The sequence below is a fragment of the Schistocerca serialis genome, chromosome 1, assembly GCF_023864345.2.
Source record: "Schistocerca serialis cubense isolate TAMUIC-IGC-003099 chromosome 1, iqSchSeri2.2, whole genome shotgun sequence".
In the NCBI taxonomy this organism is placed as follows: Eukaryota; Metazoa; Arthropoda; class Insecta; order Orthoptera; family Acrididae; genus Schistocerca; species Schistocerca serialis.
In genome coordinates, this window is record NC_064638.1 from 617,752,586 (window position 1) to 617,777,103 (window position 24,518).

The following is a 24,518-nucleotide window of genomic DNA, read 5'->3' on the forward strand; positions in this document are numbered from 1 at the left end:
ATTACCAGTGTCCTGCTTGACACAGTCAATTCGTTTAAATATCTCAGCATAACATAGCAGAATGATACGAGGTGGAACCAGCATGTGAGAACTGTGGGAGGGAAAGCAAGTGGTTGCCATCAGTTAATTGGGAGGATTTTAGGAAAGGGTGGTTCACCTGTAACAGAGACTGCATATAGCACACTGGAGCAACCTATTCTTGAGTACTGCTCAAGTGCCTGGGATCCGTACAAGGTCGAACTGAAGGAAGACATCGAAACAATTCAGAGGCGGGCTACTAGATTTGTTACAGGTAGGTTTGAAAACACATAGATGTTATAGGAACTCAAATGGAAATCTCTGGAGGGAAGACAACATTCTTTTCGAGAAACACTATTGAGAAAATTCAGTGAACCAGAATTTGAAGCCGACTCCCAAACGATTCTACTGCCGCCAACATACATTGCGTGTAAGGATCACAAAAGATAAGATACGAGAAATTAGGGCTCATACAGTTGCATACAGACAGTAGTTTTTCACACTCTATTTTTGCAAATGGTACAGTAGGGGAAGTGACAAGTAGCGGTACAGGCTACCCTCCGTCACACATCCTATGGTGGCTTGCGGAGTATCTACGTAAATGTAAATGTAGATGTAGATGTAGATTTAGAAATGCAAATATGGGCATGGATTCTGCCTCAAAATGAGAAGTTATCTAATAATGTTATTTGACAGGGAATTTTATCTGCATGAATTATTTTATCAGACATAGTATGAAATAGCTATATTTTCTGCAAATATCGAAAAGAACCCTATTTTTGGTTACTGGTGCTAAAAAGGTCTGGTGAAGCTCAATTTCAGAAGAGGGCATACAAACATGTTTACAAATCAATGATCGTAACTTTGCAACGATATACCAGTGCTCTTTATAAGTTATTCTCTGATGCCATGTCAGCTGTGGGGAGTACAATGATTTATAAGAAACAAGTTGTGCATGGCTATGTAGATATCAGCCATGGACGTAGAAACTTAAAACACAGAAACATGTACTTCTTTGCTAGTTAACATTGGTAAAACGCGGACACTTTAAAGTTCCAGTTTATTTTAAGTGGGAAGGTACTTTGAACTATGGTTGCATTAACCCAGATAACCCTGACGTCCTTCTGGAAGGATGACGTCACTCACAGTTGAAATTAATTATTTTTGCAAATGACGCATTGCTGCAACGGACTGTGATGCATTGTTATACAGAGTGTTGTTATTTTGAAATGAGTAAAGACACTAACTCTTATCCAACTCTTGAGTCTGGCTCTCTCAACAGCAGAAGGAATTGATGATCATTATGACGAAGTGTCCGTTTTGTTTCTGCTACAGCACAGAAAACTGGTGAAGGCTATCTGCTTTGTGAGAGGAGAGCATGGCTTGTTCTCCCAACCATTCCTCTTCTGACAGGAAGTCAACATTCTCATTTGTTTGCACTGATGGCCGACTGCATTTCAGCAGATTTTGTAATTCTTGGAGTGGGTGGGGGAAAAAGACAATGTTGAGAAATGTCTTAAGTCACAGAAGCACTCTGTTCACTGGCAAGATAGTACTGCTGCTTGTCAACAGATATAATCATCTGATGAAAGCTTACACACAGCCAAAACAAGAAAACAAAGAAAGTCAATTTCAGGGAAAAACTAGAGCTTTTGCACAAGCAAATATTCCAGTGAAGAACCTCTTATTATAGAGAAGATATTATATATATTCTCTTTTATTACTATTTTATATCTGATCACTGGTTCCCTCAGAAAATGAGCAACCAAAAAAGATTCCCACAGGCCATACTTTCAACAAGGAAACACTTATAAAAGTCAAAATTAAGCCCACAGGTAATAAGTCTAAATTAAGCCCACAGGCAATATGGGTAATGACAGTACAAAGCACAACCAGCAAATGAGAAATATTTCATCAGGTGGACGATTAGCAATTACTGTGAGACGTACTACTGATCATTTTGAAAATGTCGAGTGCCACGGAGACAGGAGTGATAAACATTTGCTTAACTTTCTTAAGTCTTGTTCTTTTGCAGGTCAGTTTAAACACAGTTGCACACACACCATAAATGCCACAGTATGTCAGGCAAGTTGTGACACAGCCTGAACAGTGTGGGAAGGCATTTATTTACAAGTGAGTGGAAGGAGGGCAGGGCAGGTGCATAGCAAGACATAGGAAACTTCCAGACAAGAGTGAAGGTATGAGATGTTCCAATCCAGGAGAGGACAGGGGAATGGGAGGGTCTGTTGTGAAATCTAAACCATCTGTCTTGCACTGCATGGATGCTTTTCTCCCATTTCCTCCCCATCCACAGCATAGTAGTGAAATACTCTTAATACCAATCTACCACAGCCAGCACTCACCACTGTTACTTTCCCCCACACTTCTTGCACTCTAATCCTCCAATCTTATCCCATTTCTCCTACAGTTCGCATGATAAGAGCTGTTGTGCTTGCACATAACTTTTTAAAAACATTCAAATGAGGCAACTGGCCAAATGATACAATACATATCATCATTATCAATAAGCACCAGTGATGCTATGACTAAGTGCCTCAACAAAAATGACGTTTACTGCAAAACTGTAATATGTATGGTCACTGGAACTCTTACACAAAAATAAATTAACCTTGGATCTGTTAACATAGTTTTGACATATGAATGAATCTACAGTTAATACAAAATGACCAAATAAAGAGCTTTCTATTTTTACTTTATGATTTACAAAATGTTCACAAATTTTAAACAATAGTTATACATAACAACAGTTATGCTTTTACAAATAAAATCACTACCTTCAAAACAGAAAAACCTATTCTATCATACCTTTTCAGACCATGTATCTTCACAGCATATTTTGCTGCTAAGGCAACATTGTTGAAAACACAAAAGCCACATGGTTCCCCTTCCTCTGCATGGTGTCCAGGAGGTCTTACAATTGCTGCTCCTGATCGGCTGTCTCCATTTAGAACAGAGTCTACCACCTGTAACATTTATCAAAAGCAAACAGATTCTTTTAAAAGACAATTACTAACAATACAGTCAGTGGTGTATATAAGCTAGCAGCTCTCACAATAAGAACAATGAAAAGAAAAGAGAACTGTCAATCTCTTCAGTAAAAAACACATCAAAAGTTTCATAAATTCTCATGTAAGCCTCAACACACTGCATCCTAGAGTGAAAGGCAAGAAACAACGTGAAAAATCAAATTATGAGTACAAGCAATCTCGCTTAAATAGGTATTACAAACTGATAAAAGAAGAACTGAAGAAAGCATAGTCAGATTATTAACTACAAACGCGTGCGCACATACGGGGGGAGGGGGGGGGGGGGGGAGTCGCAGCCACATGCGCATGCATGCACACAAATCACTGGTATGTAAATGATTAGAGTTGCAATTCTCTGTGACAGGTAGAATGACCTCCATAGAGCATGCGAATTATTTGAATTTCATATTGTTTCCATGTCATATAAGGAGTATGAACAGCATCAGATGTTGGGCGTTCACTGTGAAGGACATGGAGGTGCCCTGTACTCATGGGAGAGAGTGTTTGAAAAGGACCCCATTGTGGGCCTCCATTTGGCCAGCTGGTTGAATTACATGACAGTGACCTGATGTTAGACTGCACAGATGTGTGGTCAAGCTTACTTGTCAATGTTCAAGTCGACCACCTCTGACTACCACATGGCACATGTCTCTATGAACTGTTAGCATGATATTGTGATAATCCCAAGGGTCGCAAGATCCCCAGGTCTGTCTCCAACAGAACATGTGGGCCAGCTTGGAAGTTGACTCTGTTCCAACACTAGAGTCAAGGACATCAAGAGCAACTGCAACAGTTGTGGGCCAGTTTGTCTACGGAAGACACAACAGCTTTAGGACATCCTTCCCAACTGAATCAGTGCATGCATTCAGGCCAAAAGGGGTGCAACGTAATGCTGATGTGTGAGTTCACACAGTCAAGTTCTTTGTAAATTTGACTTGATACTGCAACGAGGTGTAGGACATAGAAAGTGATGTAATAGTTAGCATCACTGGCTGGCGAGCTGTGGATTTCCAGTTCAAACCCAAACACCAGCAATTATTTGTTATTTGGTGTTTATCATTTCTGGATGGTTCTTGAAATATCTTATGTTTGTAATGTCTGTATATTATAGAATATCCTATGTTTATATAAATACCAGCATTCTGGAGTGTTCAGTGTTTGTGTAAATACGAGGGTAATTCCAAAAGTAAGGTCTCCTATTTTTGTATAAGTACATAGACCTGTTTATTTCTACGATGGTTTACATCAGTTTACAGCTTGAACATTTAGCTATCTTTCGACATAATCACCATTTCTGTCGATGCATTTTTGTAGATGCTGTGGCAGTTTTTGTATGCCCATGTCATACCAGCTCGTTGCCATGCTGTTCAGGAAGTTACGAGCCTCTTCTTTCACCTCGTCGTCTTAGCTGAATCGCTGGGACCACAATTAACGCTGACAGGTACTGTGAGACTCTGAAAAAGCTCAAACGAGCAATTCAGAACTGGATAAGAGGAATGTTGAGAAAGGGCATACACATTCTCCATGACAACACTCGCCCACACATCGCTCGGCAAACCGTTGCTCTCCTGCAACCGTTTCAGTGGAGCATAATCACCCACCCACCCTATAGTCCTGACTTGCGCCCAGCAACTATCACCTGTTCCATAGGTTAAAAGAACGTTGGGCCGGAAAACGATTCAGATCCTACGACGAGGTGAAAGAAGAGACCCATAACTTCCTGAACAGCAAGGCGGCGAGCTGGTATGACACGGGCATACAAAAACTGCCACAGCGTCTACAAAAAAGCATAGACAGAAATGGTGATTATGTCGAAAAATAGCTAAATGTTCAAGCTGTAAACTGATGTAAACCATTGTAGAAATAAACTGATCTATGTACTTATAAAAAATAGGAGACCTTTCTTTTGGGATCACCCTTGTAGTTGCACACACACTGTCCAAGAGGTCAGTTTTGTTATGGCTGTATGTTAGTGTCATTAATAAATGTGCTTTCAGTTTTAAGTGTTGTGCTTCACTGATGACCCTGCCTTTGGATTTGGGCTCAAGTGTGCTTCTTAGGTGGCAATATTGTAACATCACATAACCCCTAAACCTGTGAAATTTCATTTCGATTGTGCTCCCCTGCTGGATGCCTTCTCTCTCTCTCTCTCTCTCTCTCTCTCTCTCTCTCTCTCTCTCTCTCTCTCTCTTTTTTCAGTCAATGTATATAACAAGAACAACAACTGACAAATAATTCTGTGTATGAGAAAGCAACAATTCAAATGCAAACAAGAAGAAAATAAAATTATGAATACAAGTTTCTCAAAATGTGAACAGCCCGAGCGCGCGCACACACAGTGAGTGAGTGAGTTAGTTGTTCCACCTTTGTAACACAATACAGCAGTGATTCTGCATGACAAGTTTCATCAAACTTTTGGTAGTTTTCAGAGGGACGAGGCACAGATGTCTATGTGTATGTCACACAATTCCCAAAAATGTATACGTAGAGATGGCTCCAGATAGCATTCCATATGGTTCAGGTCAGGCAACTTTGGCAGCCAAAACATCAATGCGAGTTCATTTTAATGCTCCTCAAAACACTGTAACACAAGTTTTGCTGTGTGACGAACACAGTTATCAAGCTGGAACACGCCATCTCTGTTGGGAAAGACATTAAATGTGAAGAAATGAAGGTGGTCCACAGTCGTGTTCACACAGTCCATAGTTGTCACACTGCCTTCAATTATCACCACAGGTCCCATGACCTACTGGCCTATGCCTGCGACTTGCTGCATTTTGAGCAGACATTTGCCTGGACACAAGCAGCCATCTGGTGTAACAAGAAATAGTATTCATGTTATGAAGCAGACATTTTCATTTGATTAATAGTCTGATCTCTACAATCCCATGCCCACTACAATTGTCAGATCTGCTGCAGATTGCCACCTATCCTGCTTTCTATAGAGTGCAACATTCCAACCTCCACATTCTACGATGAGGCGTGGGCATCTAACACCTTGCCACCTACTCATGGTTTCCCCATCCTTCAAACACTTTCCATATGTGCTTAGTACAGCAGCAAGCAAACCACCAACTACCTGCACGCAAAATGCTCTTTCCCTGGCACCTGCCTAGAACAATCTGCCCTTTGCTAAAGACACTTACATCAGTGCACTCCACCATTTGTGGCTCGCATCATCACTAGAATGGTACCGCATTCATCTTCATGCATTTAAATACTTCCCTGGCCACACTACGTGCCCACAACACTACTAGGAGGCATTCTGTTTTACTTCATCAGAGTGTGTGTGTGTGTGTGTGTGTGTGTGTGTGTGTGTGTGTGAGTAAAATAATGACACTCATAAGAAAAGAAACTGTATTGGCATTCTATTTTACTTCATCAGAGTGTGAGTGTGTGTGTGTGTGTGTGTGTGTGTGTGTGTGTGTGTGAGTGTGTGTGTAAAATAATGACACTCATAAGAAAAGAAACTGTATTAAATGTTTGTGACCATTATCTCTAGCCTCAGTGGTGTTATCATATGGCAATGCCCAAAGCCCACTGATTGCATAAAAAGCACAAGAAAGCAACAGTAAGGTATGACTAAAACAATTATGCACTTCTCTAGCACTGAATGTTCTGTATTTTATGGTATTTATCACCTTGCACTGGCAGTGGCAGAACGGAATAGAGATACTGGCTGAGAGTTACATGTACCTTATTGGACACTGTCCAACAGTCTTGCCACAAACCTTTGTGGATTAGTATCACGTCACTTCTACAGCCACATCAATTTCCAGCCCATTATTGGCAAAAGACAATGAACAATATCAACCACTTCAGTTTACAAAATTTTTGAAACTTAAAATATAATATTGGGTAAATATTTAGAAAAACACTTCAAGAAGCAATGTGACATCTACAGTTTAAAAAGAAAGTACTTGTAACGGGTGTTTGTTACATGAAGAAGAGATACATCTTGGGTTCATATACCAAGATGGCATGATCTTACTTAATTTAAACAGGAGAAGACAGTGGGGATCACACATTCCAATAACAAACACAATGGGTTTGAAGTAAATGGAACACGCTACTTCTGAAACTGTGTAGATATTTAACATTACAGAACTACAGAGTCAAATGTGCATCAGCAATACTGGACCAAATTGTTAATATTCATAATGGCAATTTGGCTATCGGCGTTCAGCAGACCAACACACTTGCATAATTCTTAACATCCATTACAGATGATAGACATAGAAAGATATTAGCATTTAACAGAAAGAGATCAGAACTAATAATTCAAACAGGACATCTCTAAAAATATCACCTCAATAATTGCAAGGAAATTCAACACAACCAGCACAAAATTTCTGCTTTGTGTAATAAATGAATCATTGAGAAATGTGGATCAGTATAAATTAATGCACATAAACAATAGGAAGAAATCACCAGTATTTCACTAAAGCATTGTGCACAGCCTACAAGTAGTACAATGAATTAAAAATCTACAACTATCATTTTACAGAGATATAAAGTGGAAGGAAGAAAATTAATTCAATTACAGAAATAGGCTGTTGGGTAATTTATATAATTATTAATTGACAAACTATGATATTATTTTATACCATACCTCACACATCTCAAGTAAGGGCAATGAGAAAGTATACAGGATAACTGGATTTCCATGGAAACATTTAATTAATTCACATTTACTTCACTTGTGAATGCAAAAGGAAATTAATAACTGATAATAGTAGGGAATATCTTGCACCATGCACTGATAAGTGACTTCTTGAATATACATGTAGAGCGCAACGTGAAACTGAAGGAATTTCAACATGGCCATAAGGACTTCATTTTACTTCTGTCACTATTCTTTTAACAAAAGAAAGCTGAATGCACTCATGGAAGATGGTTTTAATTTTTAATGGAATATAGAAAAATACTACTTGCCGGCATAGTAGGTAAAGGAACTTATCTATCGACAGCAAAACATGGAGGGCCAACATTTTTAATGTCTGCAAACAGGGCAGCATGGTATCCCTCACCTAATGTGACGTATTTTATAAAAGTCCCAATGCTTACAGTAGCTTGCCCAGTTTATTTTGAATGAATCTGAGATACCGCCTGAAACGTTCCATCCACAACCTATAATGTGCCCATCTACTTTGTACCTGTGACATGATTATGTACAACCTCATTACCTACAATGTTACCCAAGGTTTTGAAATGTACGTCAATGGCTCAGATATTTTGCCTGGGGGGATCTTCATAAGTGTGGTGCTCCGCTAAATATAGCCATTGAACATCATGGGAGAATCACACCTCTGAAAATGCCACGTGCAGCTGCAATTGAAATGTCAAAGAGATGATGTACACCCACTGGACTACAGCCTATGTGTCTGTTAAGTAGATAACATATTAAAATCACTGGCTGTGAACACCACAGTATGTATGTAAGTGCTGGCAAATATTTAACCAAATGTATGGCGCACACACCCTTTGGAATTCCTATCTTGTTCCGAGTATTTTCTTCTTCCCCTTCAGAAATTGGATAATATAAAGTTAGAAAATCATTATGAAACTTCCTGGCAGATTAAAACTGTGTGCCCAACCGAGACTCGAACTCTGGACCTTTGCCTTTTGGGGGCAAGTGCTCTACCATCTGTGAAAGGCAAAGGTCCCGAGTTCGAGTCTCGGTCGGGCACACAGTTTTAATCTGCCAGGAAGTTTCATATCAGCGCACACTCCGCTGCAGAGTGAAAATCTCATTCTGGAAACATCCCCCAGGCTGTGGCTAAGCCATGTCTCCGCAGTATCCTTTCTTTCAGGAGTGCTAGTTCTGCAAGGTTCGCAGGAGAGCTTCTGTAAAGTTTGGAAGGTAGGAGACGAGATACTGGCAGAAGTAAAGCTGTGAGTACCGGGCTTGAGTCGTGCTTCGGTAGCTCAGATGGTAGAGCACTTGCCCGCGAAAGGCAAAGGTCCTGAGTTCGAGTCTCGGTTGGGCACACAGTTTTAATCTGCCAGGAAGTTTCATATCAGCGCACACTCCGCTGCAGAGTGAAAATCTCATTCAGAAAATCATTACTTTGAAAAGAAATCATCCATTTTGAGATTCCTTAAATTGCTTTGCAAATAAAAAATGAATCTCTTTGGCTTCTGCCTCGGGTTCTTCGGGCAATGCATGTTTTATGATTTTCCTAACATTTTACCGGTATGAGTGGCTGGCAGTGTCAAAGCTTCACACTCCAAAGCGTGTAATGAACTGCAGTCAATCTTCGCAATTGCAGATTACAAGTGCCTGTCGCACCAGTGCCTGAACACTTTTTCCTGGTTATTACTGCTGCGGTTCTCCTCTTGTTACCTGCAACAGTCATTCACAGCAGCACAGGAATCTAGGATCCATTTAGCTTGAGGTTTTCCTCTTTTCTGTTAAAGTTACTGTCATGTTTTTGAATTTGTATGGCTTCCCTGAATAAGTAACTGTGGCAGCTCTTCTACACAGAAAGAGCTTCTGTGTGGTAGGTCCCATACAGCACGTACTCTGCCAAGGCCAATTTCCCCACTTGTCCCAACATGCAATACCATTTATGTTCAGTGCTCCTGGTGTTGATGGATTGTGCAGTCATTCCCACATATATTTTTCCACTTGCACTGAATATGCTGTATATTCCTGAATATAGCAAGAGGTTTCCTTTTGTCATTTGCTGATCTGAGACACTCTTTGATCTTCTTGGTCCATCTGTAGTCTTTACATCGCATTCACACAACATAGAGCCAAATTTGTGCTTTGGGATATATGGCAGAAAGGCCAGACCCTAAACTACTATTTTCAACATGTCACTCTGCCAAATGTAAGATTTTATGATACTTCTTATGCAACTGCTGGTGTGATTAATGCTCCTCAGAATGTTTTCCAGATATAGCATTTTGTATCTAAGGTGCCACAACACACAGATTTATCTCAAGGGCTTTACAAACTTATTAATCATTCCTTTTTCTGACTTGCATGGTGAGTTCACAGTTTGCACAGGTTTTCAACAGATGCTTTGTATTGGATTCTTCTTTGTGAAAAAGCTGAGGAATTACGCACTGAAACTGGCAGGATGCTGTTCAACCAAAACCACCAACTTGCAATATGAAAAGGAACAGTTACACGTTATCGAGAGTGTCTATGCTGACAAGAGTACATTGTACTGCTTGCCGATAAGTGAAATGCGACTGCTCTAATGAAGACTGAAGATTACGAGCAGAAGATTCAGTACCTTTTAGATCCAACATCCCACTGAAAGCTAAGAGAAGATCCGGTGCAGCACTTCACACAGAATACAGGTTGGCTAATCAAGAAATCTTCTCACTCAGTGGACATTCCTGTACAACACCAAAGTTCAACACCTCAGCTGAATCGATTACCAAAATTCCATAAAGATTATGTATCATTAAGACCAACTGTATGTGCTCCTGGTTCATGGACACAAAAACACAAAATATTTGATCACTCTGTTTCCTCCACACAATCATCATCCTGGCCAGCTATCTCTCAATGATTCCCTGGAGCATGTTGATTCCATTTTACTCACATGATGTCAACAAGCTCTTTCATGGATATCTTGGCTTGAGCTACTTCATGTGAAATAGCAATTTCTATGAATAGGTACACTGAAGACGCCATTGTCGTGTGGAGCCATGGTGAGGAACAGCTTGATGACTTCGTAAGACATCTGAACAGTCTCCATACCAACATGAAATTTACTATGGAGGAAGCAAAGGAGAAACAGTTACCCTTTCTAGATGTATTAGGTATGAGGGATGGTGAGAATCTGCGACACAGTATCAAAAACTGACATACCCAAACCAGAAAAGAGGAACGATTTAACATGCTAGCAATACTAGCAAGATGAATATGTGAGCTGCAGCACCTTGTAAATGAGATGCAACAACTGGCAAGCATTCTGGGCAGCTCTGGGTGCTCCAATGCATGCACAAGAAGTGTCACGAAATCTAACACTCAATGAAGTGACACATTGGTAGAAGAAATCTGATACATCCCCACAGTTACAGACTGAATTGGTCGTATTTTGCACAAACATGATGTAAAGAATATTTACAAACATACCAAGAAGATCAACATGCGTCTCAAATCCAAATCGTCACAGGACAAAAGGCACCAACTTGCAATGTTGGGAATACATTGCATATCTAGTGCATTTGAAAAAGTCTATGTGGTTATGACTGGATGGATCATCAACACCACGATCACAGTAAATTAAACAGTACTGCAGGTTGATACAGGTGAAGAAATCTGCATGGTGGAGCACGCAATGTGTAAGACTGGCCACATAATAAAATTCATCAACATAGTAGCAGTTTCTGAGGATAAGAGCTACAATGCTCGAGTGTTTAAGGAAGCCACAGAAATTCATAAAAATGACAATAGCTTCAACAAGAAAGACAAAGGACTGAAGCTCTATGGATCCACGATTCCTGTGCTGCTGCAGAGAATTACTGTTGCAGATAGCAGGGCAAGGACCAAGCAGTAACAACATGGGAAAAGCCCTGACATGTTGGTGTGACAGGTACATATAATCTGTGGCCATGAGCTCAACTCAGTCTGCCACCAGCAATGGATGGTGAAGCTTCAACAATACCAGCCACTTGAGCTGACAAAATGCAAGAAAAATCATCAGACAAATATCGACTGGAGAACCAAAGACAACTATTCTGACTGACATTTTGTGTTAGAAAAATACAGTAATCAAGAATAATGGAACTTTTGATACATCCTATTAGTGTTACAAGATGAGCCTAACAAATGGCATTTCTCCTCCTCCTCCTCCTAACAACTTGTTCAATAACTGAGTCCATTACAGCACAAGTGGTATAATGCCACTTCTTCTTCTTGTTGTTAATAGGACAGAGATCTTGTTCAATAACTGGCATTTGTTAACATTTCAAACTGTGCCATTCCTACCTCACTTAGAAACTGTACAGGTTGATAGAGACATCTAACTGCTGACAGCTGAAATGGTGCAGTTTTTTTTTTTTTTTTTTTTAAATAAAAACCTTTGTACTGTCGAGCTAGGACCCATATTTATTAAACCTTCGGTTTAATCACCTTACATAAAGATGAAGTACGTCTGCCTCAGACAACTCTTATACTTGTGTTACCTGGATGTTGTAAACGCTTTATATCTCCCCATATAGAAAGTCTCATTGTCCTACACCTCATTGTACTGTGGACGTATGGTGATACCTTCACTACTAGCAATGCTTTCCAAAAAAGTGATTTGTTTGTTCACAAAGTAAATGAATTTATCCTTTGTTGTCCATTTCTCAGACTAAGATTAATGTGAAGCCATATATAATACATCCACCATCTAAATAATTGTTACAATCAGTTCTTGCTAATGCTATTTTCATATTTTGTGTAAAACTTTAAAAATATATGACCCTTCCAGGCTTAAAGCTTGTGGCCTTTTCATCCACAGTCAGATGAGCTATCCATTGCGCCACCAAGCGTTTATCGTTTCTGCCAAATGCCTTCCATACAGAAAATCAGTGCTAAGATTTGAGAATAATAATTTTATAGTGCTTTAGGTTGTAGCTCATGACTGATAGCCGATGATCTAGTTATAAAACACAGATCCATTTGCTAAAATTCTATGATTCCTTAGTTTTGGGTGAGTTTAATGACGTTAATGTGAGCAGGGAAAAGAATGCCCGTCACTGCACATATCGCTGTTCTAAATGGGGCGAGTATAAATGCATAAACTTTCGTAAGGTTTCAACAATCGGTGTTCACAAAATTCCTTTCTATTGTTACTTAAAAGTTGAGATTTCCATCCCTAAATAGCTAAAACGTTTGCAGAAGAAGTATATAAAAAAACCTTATAACTTTAGCTATCACTCATATAACACATTATAGCTTCGTCTCACACCTAGTCTGTGATGACATCAGAGCTTCAGCCAACAACAGAGCATTTTCTATCATATGACAAAATCTTGATATTTAATGATTTTTTAAGCTTTAGTTATGTAAGAATAACAGATATCTTGTGAGGATATTAACTATAGATGCTATCTGAGTGTTATAATCAATCAGAATAACAATGATCTGAACCATATTTTTCACATTGGAAAACAGCCTATTATTACACACTATTATATGGCCTGGGGGGAAAAAAGGAAATTCCACTATGTCATCAACCAACAAAAGGCAGTAAAAATTTAAAAAAACTGCAACTAACATTTTTCATGGAACCACTGATAGATGAAGTGAAACAGCATGCAAAAAATATTTCCAGGAAACATTAAAAATCTGTGATGGTAAATGACCAAAGTCGTGAAAAAGATAGTACACGCAAAGTCACCAGGTGAAGACAAAGTAAGAATGTTCCTGGTAACAAAAACCCAGAAGAAAAAATGATGATAATAGGTGACTTCATAGCACTGTTCCCCTCTTATCAATCACACCATGCAAGATCCCACAACCCAAGCAGAAGATATTTATCAGAAAATATGAATATCCGACTGCTCGATAATTTGTACAAAAAACAAAGTCTAAGAAAAAACGCAGTTGAAGAAAACATTTACTGTAGAACTTTCAACAAAGAATTCAACTTGCATTTCCATGCTCCTCACAAGGACACCTGTGCACAATGTGATACTTTGTAAATAAATGCAAGCATTCAACAGATGAAAAGGAAAAGGCATAGCTTCAACAAGACTGTGGATTGCATCTTTACAAGGCACAAAAAGCTCTTTATATATTTACAATTTGGTTGTCACGACCTGTCATCAAAATTAGAATTCGTGTACTGCTGGGATGAGGAGACTGGATCTCGAGGTTCCCAAGAAATTGTTGGTCCCTTGGTCAAACACACTGAGACATAAGCACGGTTCACAAGACATGCTGTCATGTACACTGATGAAAGTTTAGGAAATACAGAAGCTAAAAGAAAACTTATCATCATTTGGAGAGGACAACGACTATACCTTTCTGACAATCCCAAATACCATGGAGCAAAGAATGAGCACTCCCTTACATTCAAAGCCACATCTGAAATAGTAAAGCTCAAAGTATCTGCACGGATCATCATCATCGGTAAACTTACAGGAACAACTTGGGGTGTTCAACCAGAAGTGCTTCAAACATATACCCTGGCACTACGTTTTTCCATAGTGGAATATTCTGCACCGGTCTCGCAAAATACTGTAAATGCCAAACAAGTTAATACAGTTTTGAATGAGATTGGATGCACTATGATAAGCTGTCTACGACCAATTCCTGTCAGCACACTGTACCAAATTCTGAATATAGCACCACCAATTATTTATAGGAAATCAGCTGCAAAAGTGGGGAAGGCGGAACAGGAAACTGATCCCATACATCAGTTGTTTGGACACAAGCCTCAATGACCAAGACTTAGATGAAGATAAAACTTCAGGGGCTGACATCTGCAACAATTCTTTCATCACCTGGAACTCATCAAGTGGAACTTTGGCAAGTAAAATTGGTGGAAGTAAAGAAGGGGTCGTGAGTCGTGCTTGGATTGCTCAGTCGGTAGAGCACTTGCCCGCGAAAGAAAAAAGTCCCGGATTCAAGTCTCGGTCCAGAACACAGTTTGACTCGGCTAGGAAGTTTCATATCAGTGCATGCTCTGCTCCAGAGTGAAAATTTCATTCTTTGCCAAGATTGTTTGCTTGAGGCCAACTGAACAAATGATGAAGAGGAACTATTGGACATGGAAGACACTGAACAGACTGAGAATGGAGGTGTCACTATGCAAAGTCAATCTCAGAAAAAGGGACTTCAGCACTTGTGATGAAATGTTCCAATGTGGTGACCAACAAAACCAACAACGTCTGTCGTACTGGTGATCTTGCTGCAGCTACAAAACAGAAGTCATGCTGCCAAATACTTCACTAATCACAGAATATGAAGAGAATTACCATGTTATTTCCCCCCCTCCCACTTTTGCATTTTTATTGTTATTATTCTCTGTCTTTACTTTATTGAATTTTCCCTGAATTGGATACTTTGTATGTAATTAACCTCTGTATATCATTAATGCTTTACCAGCAGTGCAATTATTTTGTGTCCTTGACACACAAAATAAAATAAAGAAATAAATAAATGTACAGAGCATGACAGGAATTTGAAATTAGCCATGACATTAAATGAAACTAGTTTTAAGTGAAAAGAATAACACTGAAATAGTAGATGAAAGGCTCATGAAAAGTGACTCGTTCTAACTCCCCAACAATGGTGATTTTGGCTCAATAGAAAACTGCAGCAAGACAATGGTACATTTTGTCCCAATGCTTGGTACTATTTTACTGCCAACTCAAGGGGAAAATAAGATCTCTTTCATGTCACTGTAAAGACAAACAATGGAATCTTGTCTGTGGAAAACTTCCGTTCAATAATCAAATGGAAGACTGACAATTAAAAGCATCCAGTGTCGTAGCTAAAGATGCAATGGATTATGTATCAAAAGAGTGATCCATTTACACTATTTTTCGAGGAAATTCTTTCAATGGACAAGGGATTTCACAAGTTGGGCTTAAAGCCAGAATTTAAAAAAAGGATCCACAGTTTCTCTGAGTAACATACCTCAGGGAAAGCTGTACACAAGTCCACAGGTGGTAAAAAAGAAAGTAGGACGACATGGAAGAACTTTTGCCCTTCATTCCAAAAGTTCATCACCATAACTTTCAGAGTCTTTTGTCTTTTCGCAATGCTGAAGACAATGCCCACAGAATGGAAAAGATGGTACTGAAGATGAGTAACAAAAATTATGTAAATACAATATTGTATTTTCATAGTACATAAAATACTTTACCTGAATATATCACAAATAATCATTAGTTCTGTAATTGGATAAAATTTATTGGACTTGTTAATCTGAATGTTTAAAAAAACTATTTTTATAATATATATCATAAGAAAGTGACACAGACAGTAAGCTGAATTTTGTACAACAATCCTAGTAAGCCAGTACATATCTCGAAACAAGAATAATCTGTGCGACACCACCTGGACTCCAAGGGGATCTATTATGAACCCAAAATGGACCACTTTCATAGAAGACACCAATGCAATGCATACCATCAAACTACTACCTTTAAAGAGCAATTGTGTTCCACTTAACTGCATAAGGAATTTTATGCTTAACAAGGACACTAAAACTAACAGGAATTTGATCAACCAAAAAATAACCATCTGATGCAATATTGGTAAATGTATGAAACATAGATTTAAATCTAACAACGAAAATAATCAGTTATTGACAATATATTGTAAATGGATATATATGAAAATCTACTCACCAAACAGTGGCAGGGGAACACACACACAAAAGGGTTTAACTTTTACAAGCTTTCAGAGCCAGTGGCTCCTACTCCTGGCAGAAGAGCTGAATGGGAAGGAGGACAGGTGAAGGAAAATGACTGGAGAGTTTTAGTTCAAAAAGTCACCCAGAAGTTCAGGTCAGGGGAGACTTACTCGACAGAATGAGAAGGAAAGACTGATTGCTGGGGACTGCAGCAGACAAGATTTGAAAACCAGAGAGTTTAAACATGGAAGGCAGGGTAATATATCCCACATACATGGTCGGTCTGCTGCTGAACATTTCCTCAGTCAACACCCACCTGATTCCAAACCTGTGACACCCTTCTTGCTCACCTTAATCAACTCTATACTCACCAACAATTACCTCACCTTTGAGGGGCAGACATACAAACAAATATACAAACAGATCAGCAGTACAGCAATGGGAACCAGGACGGCTCCTCCTTATCCCAACCTTTTCATGGGTAACTTGGAGGAGGCTTTACTGGGCTCCATGGGCCTTAAAACCCTGGTTTGGTTTAGATACACTGATGACATCTTTGCCGTATGAACTGATGGTGGGGCTGAGCTGTTAACATTCCTGGAATCTCTAAAGAACTTCTCCAAATTAAACTTCATATGGTTATATTCCAAATCCTGTGCCACTTTCCAGCATGTTGATCACATTCTCACCAAAGCCCAGCTACACACTTTGATCCGCTAAGAAACAACAGTACTTATATTTTGACAGTTGCTATCCTTTCCATGTCAAATGTTCCCACCCATTTAGCCCCGACATTCAAGGCAAACCTATTTGTTCAGATGCAGACTTTACAGCAATATACCACCATTCTCACTTTAGCCTTCACTGTATGTAATTATCCCAGGCCATCACATCAAATCCTGGTACCGCTAATCCCTCCAAAAAAACAACTTTGGAGTACACCACTTGTCACCTTGAATGTATTATCAGCTACTTCGATAAGGCCATGACTTCCTAAAATCATGTCCTGAAATGAGATCCATTCTGTCTCAGATTTTGTCCACCACACCTAGAACAGATTTCATTGCCCTCCCAATCTCCGCAATATCCTTGTCAGACCCTATGCTGCTTCTGCATCTGTATCCCTACCCTATAGCTCCTACCCCTGTGACCATCCCCACTGCAAGACTTGTCCTAAGCACCCTCCTACCACCACCTATTCCAGCCCTGTAAATCGCAAAACATATACTATCAAAGGGAGAGCCACCTATGAAACAACCCACGTCATATTATTATTATTATTATTATTATTATTATTATTATTATTATTTTTTTTTTTTTTTTTTTTTTTTTTTTTTTTTTTTTTTTTTTTTTTTTGTGGCGCACAACTTCAATGGTCATTAGCGCCCTGACTACGTTAAGAATGGACCGCAGGCACAAGTTTAAAACAACAACTAAAAGGGAAAACACGATAAAAGACAGACTGACAGGCATAGGATTAAAAAACAGCATCATCAAATGTCTTTAGAGAGGTTTGTCAAATTGATAAAACGAAGAACACGAGCAGCTGCTCATGGGTCATCCGCTAAAATGGCATCTAAAGTACATGGCAGGTTAAGATCTAGACGCAGTGTGTTAAAATCCGGACAGGACATTAAAATGTGGCGGACCGTCAGCAATTGCCCACATGGGCAGAACGGCGCCGGCGCAGCTGTCAGCAGATGGCGATGGCTGAACCGGCAGTGTCCAATTCTTAACCGAGCCAAAACGACCTCCTCCCGCCGAGAAAGGCGGGAGGAGGACGTCCAAGCCGCGGGAAGAGGTTTCAAGGCCCGAAGCTTGTTGTCTGTAAGTGCAGCCCAATCGGCATGCCACAGCGATAAAATGCGCCGACAAATGACCCTGCTACAGTCTGATGAAGGGACACAACAAAAAGCTGTCCGAGGCTGGAGGACCGCAGCCTTGGCCGCGGCATCTGCAGCTTCATTCCCAGGGATACCGACATGGCCAGGGACCCATATAAAGCTAACCGGAGAAATGACGTCCACCAGCTGCTGAAGAGAGCGTTGGATCCGGTGCACGAAAGGGTGAACCGGATACGGATCACTGAGGCTCTGGATGGCGCTCAGGGAATCGGAGCAGATGACATAAGCAGAATGTCGGTGGCGGCAGATGTAAAGAACAGCCTGGTAGAGGGCAAAGAGCTCAGCTGTGAAGACCGAACAATGGCCATGGAGCCGGTATTTGAAACTTTGTGCCCCGACAATAAAAGAACACCCGACCCCGTCATTGGTCTTTGAGCCATCTGTATAAATGAAGGTCATATTGATGAACTTTGAACGAAGTTCAAGAAAACGGGAGTGGTAGACCGAACCGGGGGTAACCTCTTTTGGGAGCGAGCTGAGGTCAAGGCGAACGCAGACCTGAGCCTGGAGCCAAGGTGGCGTGTGGCTCTCGCCCACCCGAAAGGTTGCAGGGAGTGAAAAATTAAGGTGTTGAAGGAGGCGACGAAAGCCAACTCCAGGGGGTAGCAGGGCAGAGACATACAACCCGTATTGACGGTCGAGAGAGTCGTCAAAAAAGGAACGATAAGACGGGTGGTCGGGCATTGACAGTAGCCGACAGGCATACCGACAAAGCAGTATATTGCGCCGGTAGGCGAGTGGCAATTCGCCAGCGTCAGCATGAAGACTCTCTACGGGACTAGTATAAAACGCTCCGATCGCAAGTCGTAAACCCCGATGTTGTATGGAGTTGAGGCGGCGTAAGATGGATGGCCGTGCAGAGGAGTAGACGAAGCTCCCATAATCCAGCTTGGAGCGGACGATCGACCGATATAGACGAAGCAGGACGGTTCGATCCGCTCCCCACGACATGCCACTGAGAACACGGAGGACATTTAAAGAACGGGTACAACGGGCAGCCAAATAAGACACATGTGGAGACCAGCTAAGTTTCCTGTCAAATGTAAGACCTAAAAATTTTGTTGTCTCCACGATTGGGAGAGCAACGGGACCGAGTCGTAAGGACGGTGGGAGAAACTCTTTGTAGCGCCAGAAGTTAATACAGACCGTCTTCTCGGCAGAAAAACGGAAGCCATTGGCGACACTCCAGGAGTAAAGACGGTCACAAGAGAACGCTGAAGACAGCGCTCCAGGACATGTGTACACTGCGCGCTGCAATAGATGGTAAAATCGTCCACGAAAAGGGAGCCTGATACATCAGCTGGGAGGCAATCCATTATTGGATTGATCGCGATGGCGAAGAGATCGACGCTCAAAACTGAGCCCTGTGGCACCCCATTCTCCTGGCAAAAGGTGTCTGACAGGACAGAACCCACACGTAGCCTGAACTGTCGATCCATTAAAAAAGAACGAATAAAAAGAGGGAGGCGACCACGAAGGCCCCATGTATGCATGGTGCGGAGAATGCCCGCCCTCCTACAGGTGTCGTAAGCCTTCTCCAAATCAAAGAACACAGCCGCGGTCGGGCGCTTCCGCAAGAAGTTATTCATAATGAAGGTCGACAAGGTAACCAGATGGTCAACAGCAGAGCGGCGCCTACGAAATCCACATTGTACATTGGTAAGTAGGCGTCGAGACTCGAGCAGCCAAACCAATCGAGCGTTAACCATTCGCTCCATCACTTTACAGACACAGCTGGTAAGCAAGATGGGTCGATAACTGGAAGGCAAGTGCTTGTCCGTCCCCGGCTTAGGAATCGGGACAACAATAGACTCGCGCCAGCATGCGGGAACATGTCCCTCAGTCCAGATGCGATTGTAAGTACGAAGAAGAAAACCTTTACCCGCAGGAGAAAGGTTCTTCAGCATCTGAATATGAATAGAATCAGGCCCTGGAGCGGAGGACCGTGATCGGCCAAGTGCGTTTTCGAGTTCCCGCATGGTGAATGGGGCATTATAACTTTCACGATTCGAGGAGCGGAAGTTAGGTGGCCTAGCCTCCTCTGCCTGTTTGCGGGGGAAGAAGGCAGGGTGGTAATGAGCGGAGCTAGAAACCTCGGCGAAAAAGCGGCCAAAGGCATTGGAGACATCCTCAGGGGACACAAGGACGTCATTCGCGACCGTCAAGCCAGAAACTGGTGAGTGGACCTTAGTGCCAGATAGCCGGCGCAGGCTATCCCAGACAACAGAAGAAGGAGTAAAACTGTTGAAGGTGCTTGTGAAAGCAGCCCAGCTGGCTTTCTTGCTTTCTTTAATAATATGACGACACTGAGCACGTAATCGTTTATAATTGATACAATTCGCCACTGTAGGGTGGCGTTTAAAGGTGCGTAAAGCACGTCGACGAGCACGTAAAGCGTCTCGACATGCCGCAGTCCACCAGGGGACCGGTACGCGACGTGGAGAAGAAGTAGGGTGAGGGATGGAATATTCAGCAGCAGCGAGAATGACTTCCGTGAGGTGTGCGACCTGACGATCGCAGCTTGTGACGGTTTGATCCTGAAAGGTCGCCCTGGAAGAGAAGAGCCCCCAGTCTGCCTTGGAGATGGTCCAACTAGAGGAGCACGGAGAGGGGGTATGCTGCAGGAGATGGATAACACACGGGAAGTGGTCGCTCGAATATGTATCAGAAAGTGCATACCACTCAAACCGGCGTGTAAGTTGGGGAGTACATATAGAGAGGTCTAAATGGGAATAGGTGTGAGATGTGTCCGAAAGAAACGTAGGGGCGCCAGTATTGAGGCAGACAAGATTGAGCTGGTTGCAAAGGTCTGCTAACAGGGAGCCCCTCGGGCAGGATGCTGGAGAGCCCCAAAGGGGATGGTGGGCATTGAAGTCTCCAGTTAACAAAAATGGTGCAGGTAACTGAGCAATAAGTTGCATCATGTCTGCCCTGGTAACGGCAGATGACGATGGAGTGTAAACGGTACAAATGGAAAATGTAAAAGTGGGGAGAGTAATGCGGATGGCAACTGCCTGCAGGCCGGTGTGCAACGTGATCGGATCATAGTAAATATCATCCCGGACCAGCAACATAACCCCTCCATGAGCCGGGATACCTACCACAGGGGGTAGGTCAAAACGCACAGAGGTGTAGTGTGCCAAGGCAATTTGATCGCATGGGCGTAGCTTCGTTTCCTGGAGGGCTACGACGAGCGGACGGTGCAAGCGGAGCAGCAACTTCAAGTCCTCTCGGTTGGAGCGAATGCTGCGAATATTCCAGTGAATAAGTGCCATCGTAAGAAGAAAAGGAAGATGAAAGAAGGGGTCACCTCGAAGGCCGCTGAGGGCCTGGCTTCGAGCGAGCACTGCCGCCGCTATCAGTAGGCGGACAGTCATCGTCCATTGGGTCTATAGGCTCATCGGCCATCTTGGGAAGATGGCCGGGAGGGGGAGCTTCCTCCGCCGGTGAACGGCCAGATGTTCGGCTACCAGCGGTGCGGCTAGGCGAAACGGATGATGGCCTGGGGCGGCAACCGCTGGGTGGCGCAGGAGAGGAAATGCGCCGTGGCGGAGAAGGAGAACTGTGCTTCCTATGAGCCATCTTGGAAGGATTTTTGGTGGAACTATCGGTCGACGGCTGGGAGGTCGAGGTACGTAGGAAGTCTGCACGGGACGGTTCCTTCTTGAAGGCTCGTGCATCTGACTTCTGGGTCTTCGTCTTGGTAGAAGCTGATGAAGGTGCTTGTGTCTGAGGGGTGACGGGAGGAAGAGGAGACGTCGACCGGGCGATCTTAGCACTGGCCGAACGGACAACCGTGGTGCTGAAGGTCAGATCGCATGTCTGGGTTGCACCTCCCTGGTAGTCCGAGGAGAGGCGAGGACAGTACTGTATTTCCCCGCTGGGAGCAGCGTGGGCTTCCTACTAGCCAATAGCTTGCGAGCAGCCGAGGTGGACACTTTCTCTTTGACCCAAATTTCTTGGATACAGCGTTCTTCCTTATAGACAGGACAGTCACGGGAGGATGCGGCATGGTCACCCTGACAGTTCACACAACGAGGAGACGGAGGTGGACAGTCACCCTCATGGGCATCCCTGCCACAAGTGACACATTTAGCCGCATTGGAACAAGACTGTCGAGTGTGATTGAAACGCTGACACTGGTAGCAGCGAGTAGGTGTCGGGACATAGGGGCGAACAGAAATTACCTCGTAGCCCGCCTTGATGCGCGATGGCAGCTTAACACTATCGAAGGTCAAGAAAAGTGTCCGGGTCGGTACAAGGTCATTGTTGACCTTTTTCATGACCCTATGGACAGCCGTCACGCCCTGCTCAGCGAGGAATGATTGAATCTCCTCGTCAGTCAATCCGTCGAGGGAGCTAGTATAGACCACACCACGAGACGAATTCAAAGTTCGGTGAGCCTCCACCCGCACAGGGAACGTGTACAGGAGTGTGGCCCGAAGCAGTTTTTGTGCCTGAAAGGTGCTCTCAGTTTCTAGTAATAAGGTACCGTTACGCAACCTGGTACAAGATTTGACAGATCCGGCTATGGCATCTACACCCTTCTGGATAACGAAAGGGTTGACAGAGGAAAAATCCTTTCCGTCCTCAGATCGAGAAACGACGAGGAACTGTGGGGCAGGCGGTAGTACTTTTGTCACTGGTGGCTGGTCACATTTCCGTGTTTGGGCAGAAGTCGAGACAGATGGAGTGAAATCCTTTGCGGAGGAATCCCCTATGATTGCCAGCGTCTCCGATGGCGCGCTCCTTCCTTGTGGGGACCCTCTCAGAGGGCACTCCCGCCTTAGGTGAATGTTTACACCTCAGGTCACACCTCCCGAGAAACAGACGGAGGGACCAATCGGCATGGTCAGAAGGTATCAGCTCAGGCAATCACCCCTCCCTGGGCCTGGCCTTTACCAGGGGGTACGCGCGTGCCTTACATGTCTACCCAGGGCGGGGAATTACGCGTTACCCCGTCACCGGCTACGCGTGCGAACGCATGGGTCGGCCTTCAGGCACGCACAGGGAGGAAGGAAGAAGAGGAAAAAGGAGAGAGAGAGGGAGAGAGAGGACAGACTGTCTCAAACGCCGAGGCGGAGACCAGAGAAGGCAAGGTGAAGAAGGCAATGAGAAGACAAGGAGAAGAAGGCAATGAGAAGACAAGGAGAAGAAGGCAATGAGAAGGCAAGGAGAAGAAGGCAATGAGAAGGCAAGGAGAAGAAGGCAAGGAGAAGAAGATAAGGGAAAGACTAAGGAAGACAGTGAGGTGGAAAAGAGCAAAGAAAGGAACCAACCAAAGGAAGGAAGAAACGAGAAGTGAAAAAGCAAAATGACCGCAAATAGAGGTCGTGGAACCGTCCGTCTCCGGACGCAGGTGCTAACGACCCCCTTGAGGGGGTGGGACTCCTTTTAGTCGCCTCTTACGACAGGCAGGAATACCTCGGGCCTATTCTAATCCCCGGACCCGCAGGGGAGAACCCACGTCATATACCAGCTGCTATGTAAACACTGTTCGGCCATTTACATCAGCAAGACTACCACCCACTTAACAGTCAGAATGAATGGGCATAAGCAGAGGGTGTATACAGGCAACACACATTATCCTGTTGCACAGCGCGCTGTACAACATGACAGTCATCACCTTGGTGCCTGTTTACCACACATGCTATCTGGATTCTTCCCTCAGACACCAGGTTCTCAGAACTCCTAAAGTGGTACCCAGCACTACAGCATATCCTTGGTTCTTGCCATCCACATGGCCTCAATTTACATTAATGCTTTCCGTCTCAGCATTTCTTCACAGTAACTACTCTTTTTTCCACTCCATTTTAGCTTTCTACATCTTTCATTTTCTGGTCTGTCTATTTTTCACTGTCCCCCCTCCCACTGGTTACACACAATGCACTTTGCTTTTCACTCTTATTAACTCATGCATGATGTTTCAATAGTAATCTCTGTCTCGCATATTACCCTGTCTTCCAACTTTAAGCCCTCAGGTTTTCAAATCTTGTCCATTGCAGTCCCTAACAATCAGTCTTTCCCTCTCATCCCGTCTGTTAAGTGTCCCATGACTCAGGGTTCTCAGGGTTCCAGGCGACTTTTCTGGTCTGTACCCCTTTCCCTAAACCTCTCCAGTCCTTTTCCTTCATCTCTGTTCCTTCTCCTTCAACTCTTATGCCAGAAGGAGCCACTGACACCGAAAGCTTGTAAAAGTTAAACCGTTTTGTGTGTGTGTGTGTGTGTGT

The 24,518-nt window shown here is 42.8% G+C and overlaps 1 protein-coding gene across 9 annotated transcripts in view; it reads right to left on the bottom strand.

Moving 5' to 3' along the window:
- The window catches only part of LOC126477859 (histone deacetylase 6), a 329,968-nt gene that overhangs the window by 67,649 nt on the left and 237,801 nt on the right, over nt 1-24,518 (bottom strand). For all 9 annotated transcript variants that reach the window (XM_050103654.1, XM_050103653.1, XM_050103652.1 and 6 more), the window contains one exon: nt 2,845-3,002. In XM_050103654.1, the coding sequence (XP_049959611.1) occupies nt 2,845-3,002 (158 nt within the window). The remainder of the gene's footprint in view (nt 1-2,844; nt 3,003-24,518) is intronic.